Source organism: Nesoenas mayeri (genome assembly GCF_963082525.1).
Source record: "Nesoenas mayeri genome assembly, chromosome: 2".
Taxonomy (NCBI): domain Eukaryota; kingdom Metazoa; phylum Chordata; class Aves; order Columbiformes; family Columbidae; genus Nesoenas; species Nesoenas mayeri.
The window spans coordinates 99,394,568-99,418,410 of NC_137543.1; the positions used below are offsets into that span (position 1 = coordinate 99,394,568).

Genomic DNA, 23,843 nt, shown 5'->3' on the forward strand with positions numbered 1-23,843 from the left:
CATGAATAAGCAGTTTACTTCCCAGACACTGATAAAACATTCAGTTGTTTCAGAGATACATTCCCATTAGTCACACTTGCTCATTTCTTCATGAGACATACAGGAAGAAATTCTATTCCCTGTTTAAAATGTTAACCACAGTTTTTTTCCCCTCTTCACCCCTGAAAGCAATATGAGAAGTGTCTGAGACTCAAGGCAAGAGCTATGAAAAGGCTCTCATAATTTAGTACCAAAAAAGAGAAACTCTGAAGAATTTTACCAAGAAGATAAAACAGACTTAATTCACAATGAAGAAAAACAGGTTACTGGAAAGCACTGAAGAAATGTTACACACCTTGAATAAGGACCTTGAGAAAGGGAAGTAGAGGAAGTTTCATAGCTATAATGTGTTATGAATTGCTTCTAAGCTTTGTTATTAATTGTGCAGTTTCCTTAATGAAGAGAGCTCAATCCAAAATGCGCTGAAGGCAATGGAAAGGCTTTCTTTCACTTCAAATTATGCCTAAGTTCACCTTATCCCCCTTGTGCAGGCTAGGGCAAAAGGCATTTAAAAAGCAAACAAAACAACCGTGTTAGCTAACATAATTAGACACAATTTAGCCCAAAGTATAGGAACCAATTTAACACCATGTTCAAGAGAAAGACAGTTTCAACTGCTATTTTTTCTCCAAACTATAACGGTATTTGGTGAATGTCAGTCACAGCAGAGTCTGGAATGGACAAAACATGAAAAACACACTTTTTCAAAACCCTGATGCTAACATAGGGGGAAAAAAAGATTGTTTTTTTCCCCCCTGATATAGACAACATGTCATGCTCATGGCACTGTACTGGTGAGGAACCTTTTCCTGACAGAAGTCAGAGACCAAACATCCAGCCCTTCCAGAGGTAAGAAGGCTCATACTTTTAAACCAGGAGTTCTAGAGCTTATAGTGAACAAACTGTAATTCTAAATAGTATTTTCATGTCAAACAATAGCCATATTTAAGCACATCCTCTACCACGTGAATAAGGTTCTGGCTTTTAAATAACAGCTTTTAAAGGCCACATTTTCACATGGAACTGTCTTTATAGAGAAGAAAAAAGAACAGAGAGAGCTCATACATAATCTGTAGCTTACATAATAATCTTCCGGATTCTTAACAAACTGTTCTTTCTATTGTTCCTGGGGTTTTGGTGGGTTTTCTTCCTTAAAGAACTAGGTGTCTGGTAAAATACATAAGCAGTCCATTTTAACTAGGTTGGGGGACTGTTTGCTTTTCAAGCGGAAGGTCTGCACTTCAAGTGCATCGCCAAAAGGGAGCATCAGAACATTCATTCATCCACAGGACACTAATGCACATTTGAACTGTTTAGTCATTCTGCCTTTAGCCCAAAAAGCACCCAAGGATTAAGTTAATGGTCCATTAATACATGCCCTGGAGCATCCTCCTGCTTTACTGAGGGGAAATATATCTCCATTATTCCTATAGCATTATAACCCCACCTTAACAGAGCAGAATTCTTCCTACGATTTGTTAAGTTTCTTTAAAAAAATGCATTCTTGCTTCCAATCTGGTGCAACAGGTGGGACGGACATTGCTATGTCCTCTCTGTATCTATGCAGAAGAAAGGAGCAAGTGAAACAGCTGGCTACTTTCCACATATCTGGATTTAGCCAAAACCAGACCCTGATTCAGCTAAGCACAGCATTTCAAATGCATGCTGGAGAGAAGATCCTGAATTTTTCTGGAGAAAAAGGCATTTTTGGTATTGGGAATTGCATTGCCACTGATTGCATTTGAATAGGATTATATACTTCTGCCACAGTTATGTCACCTTTATACGTAGGGCTCAAGGGAACCTGGCAGATAAGTTCAGTTCACGGATGGAGATCTGATTCTCCTTGATATTACCCTGCAAACAAATGCAGAGAGAATGCACAAAACTAGCCAAAATCCCTTAGCCACCTTTTTTCCTGCCTTTTTTTTTTCTTATTTCCCTGTTCATGTTCCCAGGCCCAGCAGGGGCCTACCTGCCTCACAAAGCAAGCCAGCAAGAATAGCCACAGGGCAACATCCGGTTTGCCAGCAGTTTTCCACAGCCTTCTAGATGTACAGAACAGCTGGCACCGATGAGGGTTCCAGCCACACTGCCAACAGCTCCTCCCTGTGTCACAGGTTTGGCGCTAAGCCCAACTCAGAAACTTTACACCAGCCCTAAGTCAGGCAGGAGGCTACTTGAGCATTGCTTGGAGGCCACCTGGCAAAATGGCAGGAGCCATCTACAGCCCCCTTGAGCCCTGTTGTCCCAAGCAGTGCAAGAAGGTCTGAGGAGCATGTTTTCCCTCTGGTTTCTCCACCTCTAACTTTCAAACTGAACGTTCCAGTTACGCTGGGAGATTGTGCACATGCCAGACGTGCAAACAGCTCTGCCTAACCCTCATTTAGCACCTAAGCTCTCCCATCTCTGCTTTGGGAATGAAGACACTTCTCATATCTCTTAAAACCTAGTTCCACCAGTGCTGTGCATATACCTTGCTTTCCATATAACTACATAGAGTCTTGCATGTTTATATTGGGCTGCAAATTGGTTGTTGCAGCCCAACATAAACATGCACAAAGAAATCCTGGCCTTGTGTACTATCAGTTTGAGTTCTTGCTCTTGAGTTAAGAGAGGTACAAGAATTTCAGTGTTTGCAGTTAAATCAAATCTGATTTAACTGACAGTACTAATGGAGGTTCAGCAGCTCTGACATACAGAATATCCTAGTTAAGTCACCTGCATGGGTAATTCAGAGGTTGTCTGGATGCCAAGTAAGCCTTTCCTCAAGGCACAGAGGGAGGTGAAAAGGAGCAAAACTCTTGAAAAACACCTGTTTGTTTCGAGTTCCTCTTGTCAGTCAGGCTTCTTGCCAAAAGCTCATTAAAGGTAATCAAAGGGAGAAAAAAGTGTATGATCATATTTCTTATGTAGATAGAGAAGTTTGGGGGGATTATATTTAAATAAATAAATAAATAAAATAAAGTGTTGATACCTCTGCTTCTTGTAGGTTCCCATGGTTCAAGCATGCCATGTCTGGACACGTGACAGGAGACCCACAACCTTCTTGAATTGCCAGCTGCACATACTGTTTTAGGCACTAGAAACAAGTAAAGAAAAGAAAAAAAAAAAGTTATAGCCCACATACTGGTAATACACAGATGCTAGAGATGCTGAACAGCTACTACCTCCACTGCTTTAATTGGCTGTCTTGAAGCTCCTGCATACAGAAAACATCAATTATTACAAGCATGAACGCTACAAGTCATTACATTGGAAAGAATGCAATAAAGAAGAATTAATTATACATGACTTCATCTGCTAAGCATCGCGTTTACCCAAGTCACTGAGTCAGACCTTTCAGTGCTAATAACCCCTACACTCTACTGAACTGGGATTGGAAGATTTAAGAGGGGGTGTATCTTTCACTCTAATTAAACAGGGTTCGCTCTTTGGTCTTTCCTCCTGTGTTCTTAGGTCAGACTCTCAGCTAGCAGCCTCCATTGTAGGAGACCTCATTTACAAGAAAGAGACTAGTGTTTTAGCTCCATAAAAAGGGAAGGGGGTGTATAACCTGGTTAGGAAGTTATGATCTTTCCTAGAATATGTGTAGCTATCAGTTCTTTCGCTCCTCCCTCAATGCCCCACAGAGATCAGGCAATTTCCATGGTTTACCATGATTTACCATCAGAGTCTACTCTACTGAGCTGTTCAAAGACCATTTCCAGTATGGAGGCCTTCTTATGAATGTTTCCAAATTATTTCATTACACAAAAAAGGCAGGCCTTCCACCTCCAAGCTAAAAGAATTAAGCCCTCTGTCCTCCCCACATTTTATTTGCTTTGCAAGTTTCAAATATACTCAGCTTGTCTTTTTAATATATACTATGGACTCTTTAACAAAATCATGGCATAAAACTGGTGCAAAGGACCAAAGAGTAGTGCCTGAATTGTATCCCCAAACTGCACAGGTAATAAGTAACTGAGCTTACTTCTAAATCAAACAAAACAATCAAGTCTCCTCAAAGCAATGGCAGAGCATACAGTAAATTGTAAATCACCATTAAGAAAATAACAAAACATTAATTTCTGGCAGATCTTGCTCTCAGCTTGCACAGTTCATTGTAAATGAAAACCAAAATATTTTACAAGCAGCAGGACTAATGCAGCTTTGTTCCCTACAAATTTCTATTTTATGCCCACATGATAACTCTCCTCCTCCTCAGGACTGCTGGCTTCTTCCCTTATTGCCCTGTCAGTTTTCAAGAAATATGCCAAAGCACAAGGTCTTTGTTACCTCTGTCTCTCTGACAACTGTCAGGACAGGCACCGAGTTCAAAAGCTACTAGGTAGGTTACGGGGAAATCACAGCCTTTCAGAGTATCAGCTCTGGTAAATCTCCATGACTCTTCACAAACCATTTTTCCAGTATTTACAGGCATTTGACATTCAAGTCTGCATTAGTTTGGACAGTTCTGAGAAGGCCTTGCATATTGTGCTCTCATTAAAGAAATTTCCTCATTTGTATTTTTATTGGAAAGCTGGTACCCTCTTAAATGTCAAGATAATTAGGACTCTAAAAAATGGAAATGAGGTTTCTTTATTATCTCTCTCTCCTGAAACATCCATGTCCACACATTTTGGTTAGTTCTGATGAACTATATGGAGATATTAGTTCAAGCAAGCAGAATCAGCTTAACTTAGTGGCATTTTAAACAATCTTACTTTTGATTTGTATATATTTGGAGTGTATTCATTTAGAAGAATGCAGGAGTATAACCTAAATGGTAAGCTTTAAATATCTAGCTCATCAAGAACTAATGGATTCAGATCCAGCACACACCCCTCTAAGAAAGCAGCGGAGCAGGCTGTCATGAATTGCTAGTGCAAACAGTAAGTGAGAAGTGAGGGAGATGCAGGTGATGAGCAAAAAAGAAATCATGTCAGTAACTGAAGGCAGTATTAGCTCCCTAAGGAACATCAGCCCAGATTTAATCAGGAGCTATTCTTTTATTATTCAAGCAGCCTCAGTGCCCTGTCCCACCTCCTCGCCCAGCTGTCCCAAAGGCATCTAGGCACAGCACTTATAAAAGACCAGTTTAACCACTGGATTGAATCCCCCCCACTAGCACAGGCAGCTCCTCCACAGAGCAGCAGGCAGAAGCAGGTACATAACCATGGTGGAGCCTGGGAACAGCTACCCTAGAGACACCAGAGCTGCCACCACGCTCTGGGCATTAGCAGTGAGTGGCACAGGGAAAGCCAAGTGCCCAGGTTGACTCCCAGAGCTGTTCCTGATGCAGATGGAGACTGGGTGACCTGCTCCTGCAGCCCCACGTTCATTAAGCACCTGGCATTACTCACACACTTCAGACCATATCACAGGGGAAATGGGGTATCAAGTCAGGAGCTGGACTCAATGATTCTTGTGGGTCCCTTCCAACTCAGGATATCCTAAGTGCTCACTCCCTGCACAAATTTCCTCCCTGGTTTGTGCCTGTACCTAGCCTCCACCATGAATGGTGCAAACAGGAAATTCTGAGCTCCAAGTCCCTTCCCCAAAGCCTGCACATGGTGCAGCGTGTTGGGTGAACTTCTTAGATATGCGAGTGATGCTCCAGTACACCCTCCTTACATCTCACTCCCTCTCCTCACTGGAGACCTGATTACTTTCTGATCAAGTCTCAGGGCAGCATTTGGGGAAGGGAGAATGTTTCCCTCTTGCCAAAGCATTTAAGTTTGCCTTAATTCTTCAGCAAGCATGGGAGAGCAACCTTTTGCTAAGATCCTGCCTTCTGTCTCCTCTGTGGTGCTGCCAGATATTTAGTAATTTGTTTTGACAGGATGGTAGAGTGGATATGTATTCTGGGGGTAGCTCAGGTCAGCTGGTTACACAAGGAGGACAAAGCCTGAGAGGCTACTGCAGGCCTAGCAGCAGCCCAGAGGCTTGCTCTTAATTTAGACTTTCAGGACAGAAGCTCAGAACACTGACAATTACTCTTCCGTGCGAGGATGTGCATAAAGCTCTTAAGGAGCTTTGATCCACAGTATTGATTTTACAATCAGTTTCAATAGGCAATGATCAGTACCTCAATCATTAGAGGTACCAAGTCAGGAGAACATAGATTTCTGAGGATTCCTAATGCATCTAGATTCTCATTCTCTTCTAGCTCACTGCTTGGTTGTCGGTGAGGATAAGTGAGCAACTGGAGCTTTCTGTGATACTTTTAGAGGGTGCTGTGCTTTTAGAAGCACAGGTCTGCACTTATCTTCAAATGTTTTATGGAAAAATGATGGGATGGTGCTGTGGGTGCAATTCAAGAAGCTGATGACAGGACTTAGGTGCTGGGAAACTTGAAGGAAGCATTTAATGCTGACCACTGAAGGATTAAGCTTTTCACCTAAACCTGTACATGAATGAAGAGATGAGCTTCTTGTTCCCTTTTTCACAAGTTAGCAAAAAATAAACAGTGGAAAATCACTAAAATTTTAAAATATGCCTTCACTTTAACAGTAAGGCTGTTTTTAGAGGGGGTTTACTATTATTCACAGATCAGCTACTAATTTAGCTATTTACTTGAAAAGTGGCAAATAAAAGTATCTGAAAAGATATACAAGCTGCAAATGTGATGAAAAGAGGATTCAAATGTCTATATAATGAATCACAACTGATCTTCTCAGCAGTTATGTCCTCCCACACTATGGAAAATAGATTATACAGACATAAAATGCTAAGACTTTCTGTGTGGTTTTGCTACAAAAACCAGCAGTATTTCAGCTATGAAAACTGCACAGCACACACTACATATGCTACTTAATTGCTCTACAAAGCAAAGGTACAATCAAGATACTCAGCCTTCTGTGGTATTAGAGTTCCTTGAAAGGATCTTAATCTTGACATCCAAGAAATCACCAGGTCTCAACACTCTCAGGCTACACTCCCCACCAATTCCCCACAGTGCAGTGACTTACAAGCTGGGAGAGCGGTCAGTGGCTGGAGAGGCCACACCACAGGAGCTGTGGTTTACAAAGACAGTCATACAATCCTCTTACTCTCCATGGCCAGACCAAGTAATCAGCAGTGGCCTTCCTACCAGCACAGCGAAGTCTCCACAAATGTGTCACATAATCAAAGCAGAATGGTTTAGGCAACAGACTAAAAATTTACTGAGGTCTTGCTGAACAGGTTTCAATCGTGCTGACCACAGATGAAACTGGAGGCTTTGCTCCATTACATTCACCTCTCAAATTAATGGTAGACATCAACCCAAGGACTGGGTTATAACTTCCATACCTGCAAGTATACCCTAATCAGTTATGTTCAGTTTATTCAGATTTTCCCCACTGAGCAACTATACCATGTACATATCTGTGTTCTGGGATACATAACAAAATCCTGACACAATCAAGCGTGAGGGATCAGTTCAAATGTGGTAATGTAATTCCACCCGTAAAACCCAGTACAACTAACGGAAGGTTTTGGTGCTGATCTGACTTTGCCAAGCACATTTTGCTCCTGCTGGAGTATTGTCAACTTCAATGGAAACAGTACCACAATTATTTTTTTTCTCTGCCTGAGAATAATTTGCTGTCTAAGCATTTAGGGGCAAGAATTTTTTTCCTCTTACACCATTTTTGTCTTTCAGGCCATCACTTTCCTCTATTTAAGAAAATAAGGTCAGTATCCATTTATCTACTTCACAAAATGCTACTCATGAGTATTTAGTAAGTGAAGGTCTCTTACGTACCTGGATCAAATTATCACAGTACATGCAACATGAATGCATTTATTTTTAATCTTGCAGGACTTGTAAGAAAGTTTACAATTTAGGCAAATATTTATATGTGCTGCAAGTACACATTCCTCTCCTGGAGCTAAGGCTCTGTTGAAAGTGTATGCTGTAACATGAAGGATTAATCTTTTAAAAAGCACTGAAAAGCCAAATCCAGCAATGCACAAACTAATAATATAAAAAATTCATTCTTCTGTAATAAACACTTCTTCTAAGCTTCAAAAGTGTTTTATATGGTCAGCTGTGAGCCACAGGAATAGAAAATTCTGTTCAGGTTATTCATGGATTCTTCATTTCAACACTTTCTCTACATGCAGCTGTCAACTTTTATTTCCCCCTCAAAGCCTATTGTATGGAGGAGATTTTCAATGTAGTCACCAAAAAAAACAAAAGTCTGTTTGGCGATGTATATAATCTGCAAAGGGACCATAACAGTTCTGCATTTTAACATAAGAACGAGTTCAAAGTACAATTTGAGTATTATGTTGCTAGGTAATGATGTGACAAAGGCACTATATCCCCTCTCACTGTGAAATCTTATGTTTCTATTCAAAGCCATTTTCAGATAACCTCTGTAACAAAGACAAAAAATTGAATCTCGATGATTCCTACACATTGCTTTTTCCAAGTACCTTGACATGTTTCATTACCTTGCTCATCTCCCATCTGCATGCAGCTCTGCAGCTCCCAAAATGCAGCCTCATTAGTTTGGATACGAAAGCATAAAAACAAACCACATGTGCGACATGACAAAATTGAACAGATAGTTTTATTAAGAAAGGTGGAAGGATGGCTAGGAAGAAGAAAGAAACAGAAAGGGCTGGACAGATAATGCCGCTAAACACTGTGCAGCAGTTGATACAGAATAATTAAGGGTATTTGTGTTTAATTGTATTGCAGAAAGGGGAAAAAACAGATTTACAGTATTTCTTAACCACTACTAGCGCATGATCTACATTAAATATGAAAACGTAAGAAACGATTGAAGGTATCCTGCCAAACGAGGAAGGTCTTTCCTACTAATGTATAACCTGAAGATCATTTCAATTCCAGAAAAATTAAGAAAACCTCAGGTTTCCATCTTCAAATCCACAAAACTGATTTAAAATGTTAAATCTCTCTTCCAGATTTGTCCTCAAAACGGTAATAGTTTGGGATTTTTTTAGCCTTTTTTTTCAAACTCAAGATTTCAGGGGAGATGAAAGAAAAAAAAAAAAGACTGTAAATGGAAAGAAAAAACTTTTCATTTGGCATTCCAGAGCATCTTATGATTGAAAAGAGATCATAGATAGGCATTTAGTTTTTGTTTCAGTTCTAGGCAGTGTTTATGTACTTTTTATTCAAAAAGACATAGCTTTCATTTGTTTCTTACAGTTTAAGTGTTTTCTGTTATTCAGTGCATATACAAGACAAAGTAGCCTTGTAGTGACGTAGTTCTACATGGAATATGTGGAATATGTTGCATTATTGACTGCGGTGAGACAGCTTGTCAGAACTCTAAATTTAACCACTTGATCTACTCTGCGTTTAATCAGTTGTGAACTCAATTAAATATACACAAACCCCCAAAACAAAATACAAAGCAATACACATAGTGTTTATGACAGTTCTACATAACTTTCAGTAATATGTTCATAATTATCATGACATCTGTACTTCTGCATGTTCAGTTTCTAAAATGGGCCAGTTGCTTTCAATGTGTAGTAACTAAACTCCTGGAATCTCTCATGTATCTCTCAACAGGTCTTGGAACTAGATGAATGAAGTCTATCGGCAATTAGCTTGGAGGCATCGGCTCTTCACTTGGACAAAAGATGTGAGGCTTTTCCAATTAGAGACATTTTTTAAAAAGTAGACCACAGAAACAGACATTTATAAATTCGTTAGAGATAAATTTATGATAGGCATGGCTTAAAGTGAAAAACAAAAGTCCAATGAAACACGCATTTGCATTGCTCAATCTATACTTTGACTGCTAGGGACCAGATGCAGTGGTAAATGAAATTGCTTTCAAATGGATAGAAGATCAGGCCACATTAGAGCCTTATTGAGAAAGATGCTTGAAAGAAAGTGAAAAAAATGCCCCTTTAACCTCAAATGGCATATGGTCATCTTGTGGGTCAGCAGAGGTGAGGAATAACATCACTGACAAGCATTTTATTTCATCATGAACAAGTGAAAACACCAAGCAAACATGACAGTGGACCACAATATAACAACCACCCACAGCTCCAAAAGACATTTTTAGGGGATCTTTCAAATATATCTGAGCAATATATCGTCATCAGCTTTGTCTCAAAAGATCTACCACCAATAGTGCTAGACTCTGCTCAGATACACAGTCTAAAACCAATTTACACACAATTTGCCACATCTTGGCAGCCTTTCCTATTAATAAAAGTCAGCATAGGTTCCTGTTAATTGATGCCATGAAGTGGCACCACTAAACAGAAAAGGATCCAAGAACGGGACCAGAGAAACTCATCCTTCCCAAAACCAAATGAGCTGCAAATATTTTTGTCTTGCAAATAAATCTGTCAGGCGAAACCTGGCCTTACGAACAGCTACAAAACAGACATGACCCTGAGGCTTATGTCACACGCTGGATAAATCACTGTGGTTCTCCAAGGTGCTGACAACTTAGATCTGTTTCTTCATTTGTTAAATGGAGATAACACCAACTTCACTGATGCAATGCTGTCATTGAACATGACAGTTCCTTCTTCCTCACCTGTCTTCCCTTGGCCACCACCCAGATGCTGCCACCTCTGTTGACTTCAGAAGCATCTAGCCCCTCTTCTTGAGTAGTAGCATTCATCAAAAGGCAATGGGTACATTTTTGCTATTTTGGTACCCCTACTAACTCTGCCTTTGGTGAGAGTCTGCACAGAAATGAAAGCAAGAAGTTCTTAAACCATTTAAATTACTATAAAAGTGCTATGTGTTCAGTGCCAGTATTAGCACGCGTGGGAATTTTATTTTTTAGAACCTTAAAACAAAGCTATTCTTAAATGTTTCAAATGCCAAGCTGGGAAAAAAAAAGAATCCATAATGTCAAAACTTGACAGCTTGCTACCTGTGGGTGGAAGCACAAAACAACCTGAGGTGAGCTTTATATAAAGTAAGTGGGGCATTGCAGCACAAGGTCTATTTAGGAAGAGAAGAAGGTACCGTTCTTGTGCAGCAGTGAGTACATGCAGTTGTCTCCTAGGATGGGGGAAAGATGAGGAAGAAAAGGGGACCAAACCCCTTCTTGAAAGTTAGCACAAAGAAACAGAAGGAATACTAAAACCCAGTGTTCGCTAGGTGAAGGCAAATCCAAATTTTCCCTTACTCGCAAGTTTGACTAAGTAGCCTTTTACTGGAGTATTCGTGTACATTTGCTCTATTTAGCGGGCATCCCACACTCTTTGTCATCTGCCTCCTCCTTGCCTTTGATCTACTTGGTCTCCTCTGCTGTCAAGTTTTTCTGCCCATGCTTTTTGCTGATGCTGATCCTTCACATCAGTTTATCTCTGGTTCTCCAGTGGTCTCCTGCACAAACGATCTGAGGCTTTATACCACTAAGGACAAAATGTCAATATTTAGCTACCTGGAGGAGGCAGGGTAATGCACAGCTGCTCTTAAAAAGATTAAGGAAAGCAGAGGAGCCTTAGAGTGTCCTGCTGATTAAGTGCAACAGAGAAATTCCTATTTCTAGAAGGGTTTCCCTTTCCCTTTTAGCAAAAGTAGTTGGCAGCAGCATGTAAGCCCCTCTCTCAGAGGCTGCAGCCTCCCAGGGCCCTGCCTAGCCAGGGTGCCAGGCTGTCACCAGCAGCAAAAGAGCCTTTTTCACCCATGTCTAGCACTGGCCTTGCTGCCACACACAGCTAGCACAGAAAATCCTGTTCTCTCAAACACCTTTGGGTCACCTTCTACTTGTAGAATAGCAAAGACTGCACAGAAGCTACCTGTACTTCTATTTAACACTGCACACTGATGTCTCCTTTTAAGGTTGCATGAAGTTTAATCTCATTTGCACTGCACTGTGTGCACCAAAACAACAAACAGGTGGATCATATTTGTTTTGCACGTTTTGTAACTCAGTTACCACACACACTCCTCAGAAGTAGAAGACCAAACAACGAATTTGCTTGGAAAAAAAGATGGGTGAATCATGCTAGTTCTGCATAAACATGTGCTGACAACACAGACGCAAATACATGAAAGTATCTTCTGTTTTCTGAGTTTGCTACGTGTTGTCTCAGGCATCTTGAACCCTGTTCCAGTAAACATCACAGAAGATGGATATAAGCTGCTGCTTGACACAAATAGCAGTAATGTCATTTATTGCTCACCTGGCTCTCATCAGGACGCTGAGATGCTTAGGAGTCGGGGGGGAAAGAGGAAAGACAAAACCAAACAGAGTTGGCATGTAGGGAAGAAGCTGACACTGGCTCTTTTTTACTGACACCCCAAACCCACATTTTCCATTAACAGCACTGCACTGGTTCCCTTCTGTCATCACTGCCACCAAGACAATCCCACCACAACAGGTCAAACCTCACCTCCACATCTGCTTACAGGCTACAGACTCACACCCAGGCTTCCATAGGGCCCTTGGTACTTCCAGTGTTACTGCTCATCCCAAACTCCTCACTGCTGCTTTCAAAGGGGAATTTATGCTGTGCCAGCTACGGGGGTACTTCCAGCATGAGGAAGCGAGGTGCCTGCAATTGCATTGCTCATCATCTCTCCCAGCTGTTTTCCCAGCTTCAGCCAGGTTTGGAAAAGGTAGGAATCTCCAAGATGTATACTTTCCAGCCAGCCTAATGAGCACCAAAGCCTGAGCAACACCCAGTGCCCCCTCCAAAGGCAAAGCAGGGGCGTCAGCCCGTCCCTTGCTGGCACTACCCCAGCCAAGTGCTCCTGAGTCCTGCCCAAGTGAGGCACCCCTGGAGCTATCAGGGGGAGGAAGGAGAAGATCAAAGGATACAAACATGTAGGAAAACTGACTAGAACTAAGTGTACTATTCAAAATATAATTTTGTAAGCGTATCAGTCAGGATGTTTATTAGTTTGCTTTGGACCCAGAAATAAGCGTACTAAAATACTGTATTTTGTATCACTGTGATGGTGTAGCGAGACACAGTGTATAATTATTTTACATACATACATGAGCCATGTGACCACCACAGAAGCAAAAATCTGTATAGTTGCACATGAGTGTATCCAAGGAAAAACAAATTTCAACATAAGGTAAGTACAAGGGACTGCAGGTAGGAAGGACATCCCACCAAATATCCAAGAATGGTGACTGGCAAGACAAAAAACAAGATAAGCAATAACAGGAAAAGCTGAGACCCCCTCTCCTTTTGGGAATGGAGCATCTAGCATAAAACCATGCAGCTTAAGCAATACATATATTGCTGAATATATATATTTAAGAGTGTGCACCACAGCATGACACTCTGCAAAGTTTTTATAGGTATAGGAAATGATCCTCTAAAACTTTTGCTGATAAAATATACATCACATCCCTGCCCAACCCCTTTCAGAGACTAGTCTTTCATTCAAAATTAATCTAGTCCAAAGACAATGAAACCAAGCCATCAGGTACACTATAACCATTTCCAAATTCTTGGGATGTGTAAATGTGTGCTTTATCTCACATTTCAGTGGAGTCTTACACCAAGTGCAACAAGTGTTGAGAAATACAAAGCTGATGCCACTTCAGACCTGACTGGGCTACCAAGTAAGATGGCAAGTGTGTTCTGCAAGCCATCTGCTTTTTTTATTTCTCTGAACAGAGAGAGCAAAAATGTTCATAGCTATTTGAAATACTCCTGTCTTACCAGCAACATTCCACCAAAACGCAAACATATACCTTCTTAAAGGTTTACTTACTTTGGCTAGAATACAGTTTTTATGAGGTATAATGTTTAATAAGAGTTTCTAAGCTGAAAAAATAGCTGTACACAACTCTAACTCATAAATTCCTTGAATTTACAGGCTACAAGTGAAAAGGAGATATAAAAAAATATAGATGCAGAATCATCATTACAATTAGAAAAGAAAAAAAGACCTCACACATGTAAATAGAACAAAAAAATAAAGTAGAGCAGATCCTATTGTGTCCATGTCTACCCCTGCTCTATTTCAAATTTACTACTACTCTTGGATCTATATAGTTAACTTTAGTGAAAGAAAATAAGAATAAGGTATAAGCTGAAAGCACTGCTAGCTGAAAAACTGATACGGGCTAAATCCCATAGCTCACAATTGACATTCTTACCCCAGTATCTGACTTAAGGCCTGGCACTGGTGGGAGGAAATTTAGAACACTGCACAGCAGTGCAGCTGCTGCAGGCCGTGCCCCAAGCAAACCCCCATGCAAACCCCAGCAACAAGGCACCCTGAGGCAAGGTGCTTCTGATGCTGCTTGTCAGAGGCTACCCAACTCATATGGCCCCCCAAATACTTCTCTGGATTCAAGACATATAGGCAGGTTAGAAGTTTACAGAGTGCCTTTCAATATAGGTTGGAAGATGTACGTGTCTCTGTTGCATCAGCCCAGATACCTCCATCGGGAGGGTGTTCAGACACAGGCAATAAGAGCAAGACATAGGGTAGACATGGAGAATTAGCACAATCAAGACATATTACACCCACTGAAATAAATAGAGCATGTCTGAAGGCTTCTCCCAGCTGCATTCAGCACTTACCCATGGCTGGCACTTGGTTTAGACAAAGTCAGCAAAGTTTGAAAAGATGCCAAACAACACTGACTGTGCTCTCCACAGCACTGGATAGCAAAGCTCAGAGCAGATGCTCTTCCCACCACCAGCCAGGTAAGGGGTGTATCTATGGTGTTGCAGCTGCAGCACCAACAGGGGATAGGCAGGGACAGCAACATCCCCGGCCATCACCAAGCTCTCCCTTTGGCCAGTGCCCTGGAGGAGTGGAGAGCCCAGCTCTGCCTGGCAGAGTCCTCAGCAGTCCTCCCTTCCCCAAGGGTGAAAGGGTTACTCTGCCCAGCTAACACTGAAGTTAATGTGTCATTAATGATAATAAATCATAGTCACTGAATTCTTGTAGAAAAGTGGGAACACTGTAAAGATACTGACTTCTCCAAATGTTTGTAACTTAAAGCAATACCTTCATACCTACCTGTTATGTATGTTCTCTTAAAACTTTTGTTACAAACTCCAATACAGAAATGTTTTGTGGAAGTTGGTATGGAAAACAAACTTCATGAATCTGGACTGAAAATACATATTAATCAATCTTACCCTAGTTTCTTTAAACACACAGCTAGATTCTTATCCCATTTAAGCTACCCTGAATTCAGAGTAAGTGAATATACTCTCACTCAAGCTGGCTTCACAAATCAGATTTCTTCCACAAGTTCAAACAATTAAGGGCAAAACTTACATGTACTTGCTTGATGCTTAACCACAATTTGTTGTTTAAAAAAAAAAAAAAAAGTACATTTAATCTGGAGTTAAAAAAAAAAAAAAATAACATCCCTCCAGTGGCTTCTGACCTGTTTCCAAAAATCCATTAGTGAGATATATCAAAGTCACTATCGCCAGAGAAACTGGGTCTATTTTCCCATGCTGACAAAGAGACCAGAAGACTACTAATATCTGTAGAGCTTTTATCACCTCACTCAACCTCCACCTTTATCACTTCCACCAGCTTTATTTGATCTGAACTTGCAGGACAGAAAGTCCTCACTTGACAGATATAGGTAATGTATGACCTGGGCAACATCTCTGCAGCACAGACTGCAGATGCAAAAGGTTCAATAGGTCAAGGTTAATTTTTGTTTAGGTTTTCTGACTGCCCTTAAAAATTACATAAAAGACTTAAAAGGTCTCTAGAGTACTCAGACAATGATAACATGGAAACAAAACCTCAGCGCTATCCTATGACGTTTCCTGATTTTGCTTCAGGAAAAAAATAAATACTGAGATTGCACATAGACTGTGTATGTTGTCTGACAGTCTTAAAATGCATCTTTTTTCCTTTTACTACTGGGATTTGTTATTATTTGCTGTGGGAACGTCTGTTAGAGTCAGGAATTATCAAAAACAGAATGACAGAGAAGTCTTAAATAAGGCAAGATAGACTAACACCAAATGTTCTTTCAGGAAAGCATCCTCTATCAGCAGGGATAACATAAGCTTCTTGTACAGGAAAAGCAACCCCATCTTGCAGATCTGTCTGTCTCCCATGATCGCACTCCTGTAATGTAAATGCACTGCTAGATCTTACCGATGCACAAAAGATGCAGCTGCATTCCTGAAGAGTGGTCATCTGATCCATGGAATAGTCACAGAGACATAGCTTGCAAGTGAGCAGGGGCTCCAGAGCTAACTCTCCAGTTTCTGACTCGTCAGCAGTCATGGTGTAAGGACAAGCCTTCCCAGCAGAGCCCATTTGCTCATTAATGGTTCAGTCAGCCTGAAAAGAGAAATCAACAGCTGAAACATCCCACAAGCCAGGAAGTTACTTCTCATTGATCTGAGAATTTACATCTCAGATCCATTAAAAGCACCTACACACCCAAAAGTACCGCTTTGGCATTGTGGTGCCAGTCTCACACTTCAGGCCATTCAAAATTCACGAAGAAGGTGCATGAGAGCCCACCTCCCCAAATGGCCTGAAATGAGCAGGGTTCTCAGAGACTATTCACCTTGCTGGCACAAAGCACCCCAGTCGGGCCACTTATCAACATATTAAAAAGAAACTAACAAACAAAAAACTTCACGTTACTTATGTTATATGCAACAGTAGAGGTCAGAGCCCTCACCGAAGTCCTAGAAACAGGGATCTGACTGGGGACAATGAATTCTTAATTAAAACAGTAAACTGTGTTCATATGTACATATATCACTGTGCCTTCTTGAATGAGTTTCAGAGTCATACCTCTCCCATCTCTATGAATCTTTTGGTCTTCATTGTACTTGCCCTGTTTCAATGGGTGTCTCCACTCCCACTTTCCACTCTGGCTGGTGGCGAGGAAGCTCTCCTGGGCAGTGCATGGTGACAGCAGGCACAGATTCACACTTCCTAGGCAAGCACTTCAAACTATTAGCCTGTAATATAAGTGTTGGGTACCACGAACTCCACCTTCTTCGTGAGTTGTCAATGAGATAGGGAGCTAGCAGTCCACTGCAAGAGAGGTAGCAAAGGCATCTAAACCCAGGAAAGGGCCTCAGATTGCATGCCCTACTTCATATGGGGCTGGAGCTTAAACCCAAGCAAGTAAGAGTATTCCACATGCAGTCATCCCTTTTGCATTCCCTTGACTACGTCAGAGAGCTGCCTGCTCAGGTCTGTAGCTTTTGTGCATCCCACTCACAGGCATCCAGCTCTTCTATTTATTTCATTGGTCTCTTAGGCATCTAACTGACATTTGTAGTTAATGAACTAAGTGCACTAGCACTTTGACAAGGAGATGTGCAGAACAGCCATGTTTCCACCACATGTTCTGTCACAGCAGCACTTGGGGAAGAAATTTCTATCCTTTGAGAAGCAATAAATGGAAAGATCATGCTCACATATAATGTTTTCTGACCTAAGCATTTGAAAACACTGCACCATAACCATAAAAAAAATTCAAGACCCTTATTCTTGCACAATAAAAGGGAAAAACAAACCTCATGCTTAAGCTAAAACAACAGAAAGCAAATTTGCAGATTTTCTTCACTTCAAAATATACAGTGAGGTTTGGTGCAGCATCTAAGGCCCAGGAAAATCTATTCCTATTTCCAAGAAACTTGACTGAACTTCCACAGATCTGCTTCTGAATACATTTAGCTGATGACAAGAAGACCTTCAAACACATTTCTTACAAGCAGAGACCTGGTGGCTGACTGCACGCAGCTGCTTGCACTGGCGCCAAGTCAGACCACAGCTCTACTAAATCTAAAAAGCTGTACCACGAACAGAGGCTGCATGAACACGAAAACAACAGAGGATCAAGATCTCTCTGTGTGCCTGTCAGATCTGACATCTCACAAGGCAAACATGAGACTCCAGCCCACTGGTCTCCTCCTGCTTGCCTCCTCCACAGTCCTGAGCATCTTCATGGCAGGCCTGTCAGGTCACATTTGGCAGCACGTCACAGCTGCCCTTCTGCAGCTCCCAGAGCGGCCAGGCCAGCTGCAACCAGTCAGCGCCTACACCACATGCTGGCTTGTAGTACCTGCTGAATTCCTCCCCAGAGGAAGAAACAATGGTGGTCATAGGGCTCAAGGGGTCAGCCCACGTGAAACTTCACCCCACAGATCCCACCACACAACCCGACCCATAGCCGACCCACGTGAGCCTCATGCCCCGTGTTCTCTGCAAGAAGACTCTTTCTCTTCAAAAGCCATGAAACCACAACAGATCGGGGTGGGGGCACACTTACCCCTTTTGAATTTTTACACATCACAGTTTCCTAGCCAAGCCTGACAGAGAAGCCATCAGATGTGTCCCTTGGGGTGTCTTTCCTGTAAACACTCCATTTTAGAGACACAAGAGTCACAGCCAAGATTCTGGCAACCAAATTCCTGGCCACGAATCCAAAGCAAACTCTGTCTTTAATGGCTTGCTATCGCTAGTTCAAAACATATGCTGTGCCCGCATTATTCTTGGCATAGTCCGCACGTGCTACCATGATGCCCCCCACAATTTGCTCCATAGAGCTGCAGAGCTGGAGTCCCAGCACAGCCAGAAGCCTTGGAAGAAAGCTTCCCTCTGAGTCAGGGACTGCAATGCTCTTCTGTAATTACTGCAACAGGTGGGGGAAAAACAGTGAGTCACTGTAAATGCTACAGCAGATCAAGAACTACCTGTAATTTAAAACTACATACTAGACATTATCTCAGTATTTAGGAGAACTGTAACACATCTGGTCAGGTATGCTGTTCAACAGCAGCTGCATCTGTACAGGTAAGCTGCTTACCCCCACACTGCAAAGATCTGCCATTTCTTCATTTACACAGTGAAAGGTAGCAACAGTAAGAGGAGAGATGTACAGAAGAACAGGTAGGAATATTTCAGGATGTGGGAATGAACATAAAACGGATACCGCTGTTTCCAGAGTCAGTGTTATTTTTATAACCAAAAGGGCTGTGACCCTGGATGCTTTTATTAAGGCAGCAGTAGAAAGATTCAGATGTATGACTGAGGTTTAAGGCTAGGGGCTAATTTTAGATGGCCTAAATCTGGCACTTGGTGGGCCAACAAGAGAGTTTGCCACAGTGAATAGTAGGCTCCTGAGACACCGGTCTGCCCTAGTAGCAACCAGATACCACAGCGAGATGGCTGTGGGGATTTATTATGATATTCCCTTGTCCTTGAAGACTTTGTAGGTTAAATTCAGTTTTGCCCCTTGTTCCCTCTGCTCTTCTCCTTCCCTCGCACCAGGATGCCAGAGTGTGGCTGAAGTTCTCCCTAAAACCAGCAGAGTAACCTGTGGAAATCTCCAGCAGGCAACACCAAGCAAACCTGGCAGACCAGAGGATCCAGCCCCCAGACAGCCCAGGCTGGTTCGGCTCACTGCAGCCTCATTAACCCCAGTGGGGTTCAGCAAACGAAGTGAACAGGATCAGAGCTGCGGGGGAAGCTGTGCAGATTTCTGGCACAGTCCCTGAAGAAGGCACCATGGCTATCAGCAGCAGCACTCCCTCCATGTTCCCCAAGGGGCCAGCTTGTTCATAAGTGGTCCTCCAGGTCAGCCTGGCACAGGCAAAGCCATCCTGTTGGTACCTGAAAATCTGCCTGTCAAAGAGAGAGTGGGTGCATGGCCTACTTGGCCTGCTCCTTTTCCCAGAGCAACCTAACCAGCTGATCTCTGTTACTGCCCACTGGAATTGTAACTTCTGCTACTGCTGCCAAGGGAAGCACGCAGAGGAGCGAGTTAATGGCTATGGGAAAGTGTAGCCCCATCCAGTGGCAACTGGGCTCTGAAGAGAAATCAGGCTTGCAGAGGAGGTTCACTCCCAATCAGATGGGATGGTGAAAACAATGGGGAGAGAGAGACATGTGTCTTCCTCCTGCTCTATCACCTGCTCCTTCTTCTATTCTTTCCCACTACTTTAAGACTCACTGTCCTCTCCCAAACTCTCAAACCATCTCCGCCACTTTAATAACTGACTTTTCCATGTGCTGCAGAGAATCCATGAAGTTCCACCTCAGTTGCTTCAAATTTTTATGGCTTTCACTTTGCTAAGCTCAGTCCCACAGACTGTCATTAGTTAATTATACATCCATTAGCTCTCTGTACAGTGGATTAAAATTCCTACTATAATTACCATTTAGTTGCCAACAGTTTAAGTTGAAAACAAAACACCTTGGATGGATGTGTTGTGCAGGGGAAGAGCCAGTCACTGAAGAATGAGTTAGGGACAAAGAGGAAAAAAACATTCCATATTTGGTTATATTAATAAAAATGACCTGAAGTAAAAGTAAATCGAAAGTCCCTGAAATAAATGGACCCTCATATAAATATATAACATATCTAATCACTAAGATCTTCGCTGTCATGCTCACAAACACAAATCACCCATTTAGGATAGAATCCCAAATGATGCAAGAAACGTATCACAAAAACCTTGACCCAACAGCAACACAAGCTCCATGGGACATTGTGGAAAAAAGGTAAACATATCTCAGGGACACTAAGTTGGAGAAACATAATAATATCTGCACCAGTGTAAACTGGTGGCAAGGAAAGGTCAAACTGGCCCCAGTTAGCATAAGCAGTCAACTGTAAAGATCCAAGTTTTTTACATACTTTTATCAGCCACATACATGCACATGCACAGATCATAGTCTTTTTACATTGTACAGAATTTCCAGGAAAGGGGATGTATTTCCTTAAATTGTATGCTGCTCTGCTTATAAGGAAGAAGAACCGTTGGGAAGACTCATCCTTTTCTGGCTCTGACATGAACAGTGTTGATGCCATAAGATAAGGCATGGCCAGAAAGTCTCAATGAATGTGAGTGAGCTATATGGGGTGGGTCTGTCCTAGGAGGGCTCCAACTGCACGGTCACCAGGATCACAGTTTGCTGAGCACTCAGACCTGTCAATGTCTCCATTTTCTTCATCATCTGCCTCTGGACAATTTTGCTTTGCCTCTGGGAGGTGACAAGGTTTCGTGCTTCTGCATAGAACTGCAATACCTCAACGCTATCCATAAGCAAGTAAACATAAGAGCATGCTCACAGCAGAAAGGGAAAGGGCTCAGGGGGGTGGGAGGGATAAGTACAAGCAGAAACACTAACACGAAAGCAGTGGAGATTTTGAGTAAAATAGGAAAAACACAACAAAAGCACTGGAGGAAGGAGTACAGTACTTGTCTGCCCCCAGGGCCTCCTGACACCACAGCCATTGGTGTCTGGCTTTGTTGCAAACCTTTATATTAGTGTCCTGAAGTAAAAGTTATTAACTCCCTGAAGTGGGAGTGCAAGTGCAGCTGGGTGAGTGACTGGCAGCCAGCCAAGGTCAAGCCACCACAGCTCCACTGAGGTGATAAAAACTGATGCGACCCAGGGCTGAAACTTGCCCTGTGAGCATGAACTGTAAGGTAACATCCTTGTCACCATCACACAAAGGCTCACTTGAGTCTGCCCAGGTGCCTCAAACCAAGATTACCAGGCTCAAAGAACAAAAGTTACTCTGTATATGTGATGGAGCAAACAAACCAGGCAGTCTCCCAAGCTGCAACATCAGAAGGACATTGTCTGTGTGCCTGCAAGCAAGTCACTGTACTTAGCTGAAAAAATGTGTCTGAATGTGACTTTCACTACTTAGAAACATCACCTAAAATCATGAAAGTCTTATACACTGAAGCTGGAGGAGAATGAATGGATTATATTCAGCACCATAAGTCATCCTTTCATTCTTCACATGCTGCATCCAACAGCAACAATGGAGTTCTTGGAGAAGCTACTTCACGCCTTCTGTTTACAGGCAATTCTGCTGAAGTTAGTAGAGCTGTATGCTTTTAGCTGAATTTGGCGTTTAAAGGAAGTAAAAAAAAAAATGTACAACCATGAGACACATTGCTCCAGGAAATATTAATTGAAAAAAAAAAAGGGGGCTTTTATGTATTTTTCCCCTCTGGCTGACGTGTGCCTGAGCCCCATCCCATGGGGCAGGGTCAGCCCTGGCAGTTCCCTCCAGCCCCGCACCCCCTAAGTGGCCACAAACCAGCACCCAGGCATGATGGGACCATAAAGAGGGTGGGCTTAGATTTAAGGTCACGTGTGGGTCTAACACATAACATAGCACTTCCCCATTTTACAAAAGCCATTTTATCATCAAAATGAATTCACAACACCTCTGCTAAGCTCCTATTTAGTGTACCAGCTATTCACTGAATTTTCCTGAAGAAATATTTGCAAGCACTGTCAGCTTGTCTCTCATGCCCTAGAGATTTTTTAAGTACTGCACCCATTATGAAATGACTTCAGTGCCATAAAAAAAAACTTTTGGCATTGTTCAGCTCAGGATTCTGTTGTTTCCTGTAACTAAGGTTCCCCCCCTAAACATAAAATAGAAAAAGAAGACTACCTGAAAAATGCAAGTGTTCAAAACCAATGCTAAAAGGAGACCCTTGGAGGAAAAGAATAATTATAAAAATATTTAAAAATATAACAGAGTGGTACTAAGACAATGGGGTCAGATCACAGAAGATCTAAACTGAGCTATAAAAATAGGATATGTGAAGACAGCTGTCAGAAAAATCACATTTCTATCAACTTCAGCAAAACCCCATCATTACCAGTTTTGGTTACAAGTCCTTAACTGTACCAGCTCTCTCCAGACAACGTTATGCAAAAGTCATTTCTAAGGCAGCTTTTTTCATCCTAACAGCTCTGCACAAAGAATTAGTCTGAATCAAGCATACTAGTACTTCTGTGCTCTAATGGACTGACCACTAAACCACAATGCGTTAATTTCTCCTTTTGATATGCACTGCCTACACAGAGCTACCTATCTAGTCCACACAGCACTACTTATCAAGCAGTGATTTAGTAAGGATGTAAAACATATGATTGAAGCTCCAATTCAGGAAAGCCTTCATCTTCAAGAAGGACATTTAATCATATGTTTAAGTGTTCCTGTGTATCAAAGCCTGGACATTTTGCTTTATTGCAATGACATTATTAACAAGTTAAACAAGTACTTAGGTTTTCTGAAACTGTAGTGTCAAAAAAAACCACAAAGGAACTAGATTAATGAATAGGTCTAATTTTAAATAATTTTTAATTCATTTGGAATTACATTACATATGTGCTTTAATACGGCAAGTCAATTACTTGATCACACGCATGTACAAGGAAACCCCATTTCTGGATTACCATACTATGATACCAAGCCCAAGCATTAGAGAGAATAAAAGTATTTGAGTATCCGTTCTCCTTAAGCAGGGCTTAAGAAAAGTCAGATGCATAATATTTCATGACAGCTTTCTGCACTATAAAATTTTTATTTTAAGAAAACTTGTTTAAAGAACAAGCAGCCTAAGTAAACGTGCTGTCTGGTACATGAGAACACACCAAAGGCAATTTCTCTCACTTGTTTTCATTGGAATGGGAAAAAAAAAATAAATAAAAGAGCAAAAGAGCCCTTGAGCTGCTGTTCAAGCAGCAGTGGCTGTATGTAGTATTTTCATTTCATGGTAGCAACCAAAAAATAAATACATCAAATAGTTTGAAAGGAATGTATGATGTGGGAAGCCTCTTAAAAAAAAAAAAAAATCATAAGGGACAGACTACATTAATTAAGAATATAATCCAGCTTCCTCCTAGGCATTTTTGTACCAGCACTTCAGAATGCCTAAAACACACATTGAACAGCTTCCCAACTCTCACATGCACCCGATAATTTCAAATCATTCTAATAAATCAAAATGTCACTGGAGCACATGTAAATCACCATATTCCACAAGTCTTTGAAGGCACACTTGTTGGGTAACACTGCATCTCTACTGTAATACTGTGAGGTATGAACAACTGAAATTTTAGAACAGTTCTTCGCAGG

At 41.7% G+C, this 23,843-nt stretch overlaps 1 protein-coding gene across 1 annotated transcript in view; it reads right to left on the reverse strand.

Moving 5' to 3' along the window:
- The window catches only part of RNF144B (ring finger protein 144B), a gene marked incomplete at both ends in the record, with an annotated part of 31,526 nt that extends 15,289 nt beyond the window's left edge, over positions 1–16,237 (reverse strand). The window contains 2 exons of the mRNA XM_080340420.1: positions 3,017–3,121; positions 16,073–16,237. Coding sequence (XP_080196546.1) covers positions 3,017–3,121; positions 16,073–16,237 — 270 coding nt within the window. The remainder of the gene's footprint in view (positions 1–3,016; positions 3,122–16,072) is intronic.
- Positions 16,238–23,843: the final 7,606 nt, after the last annotated feature.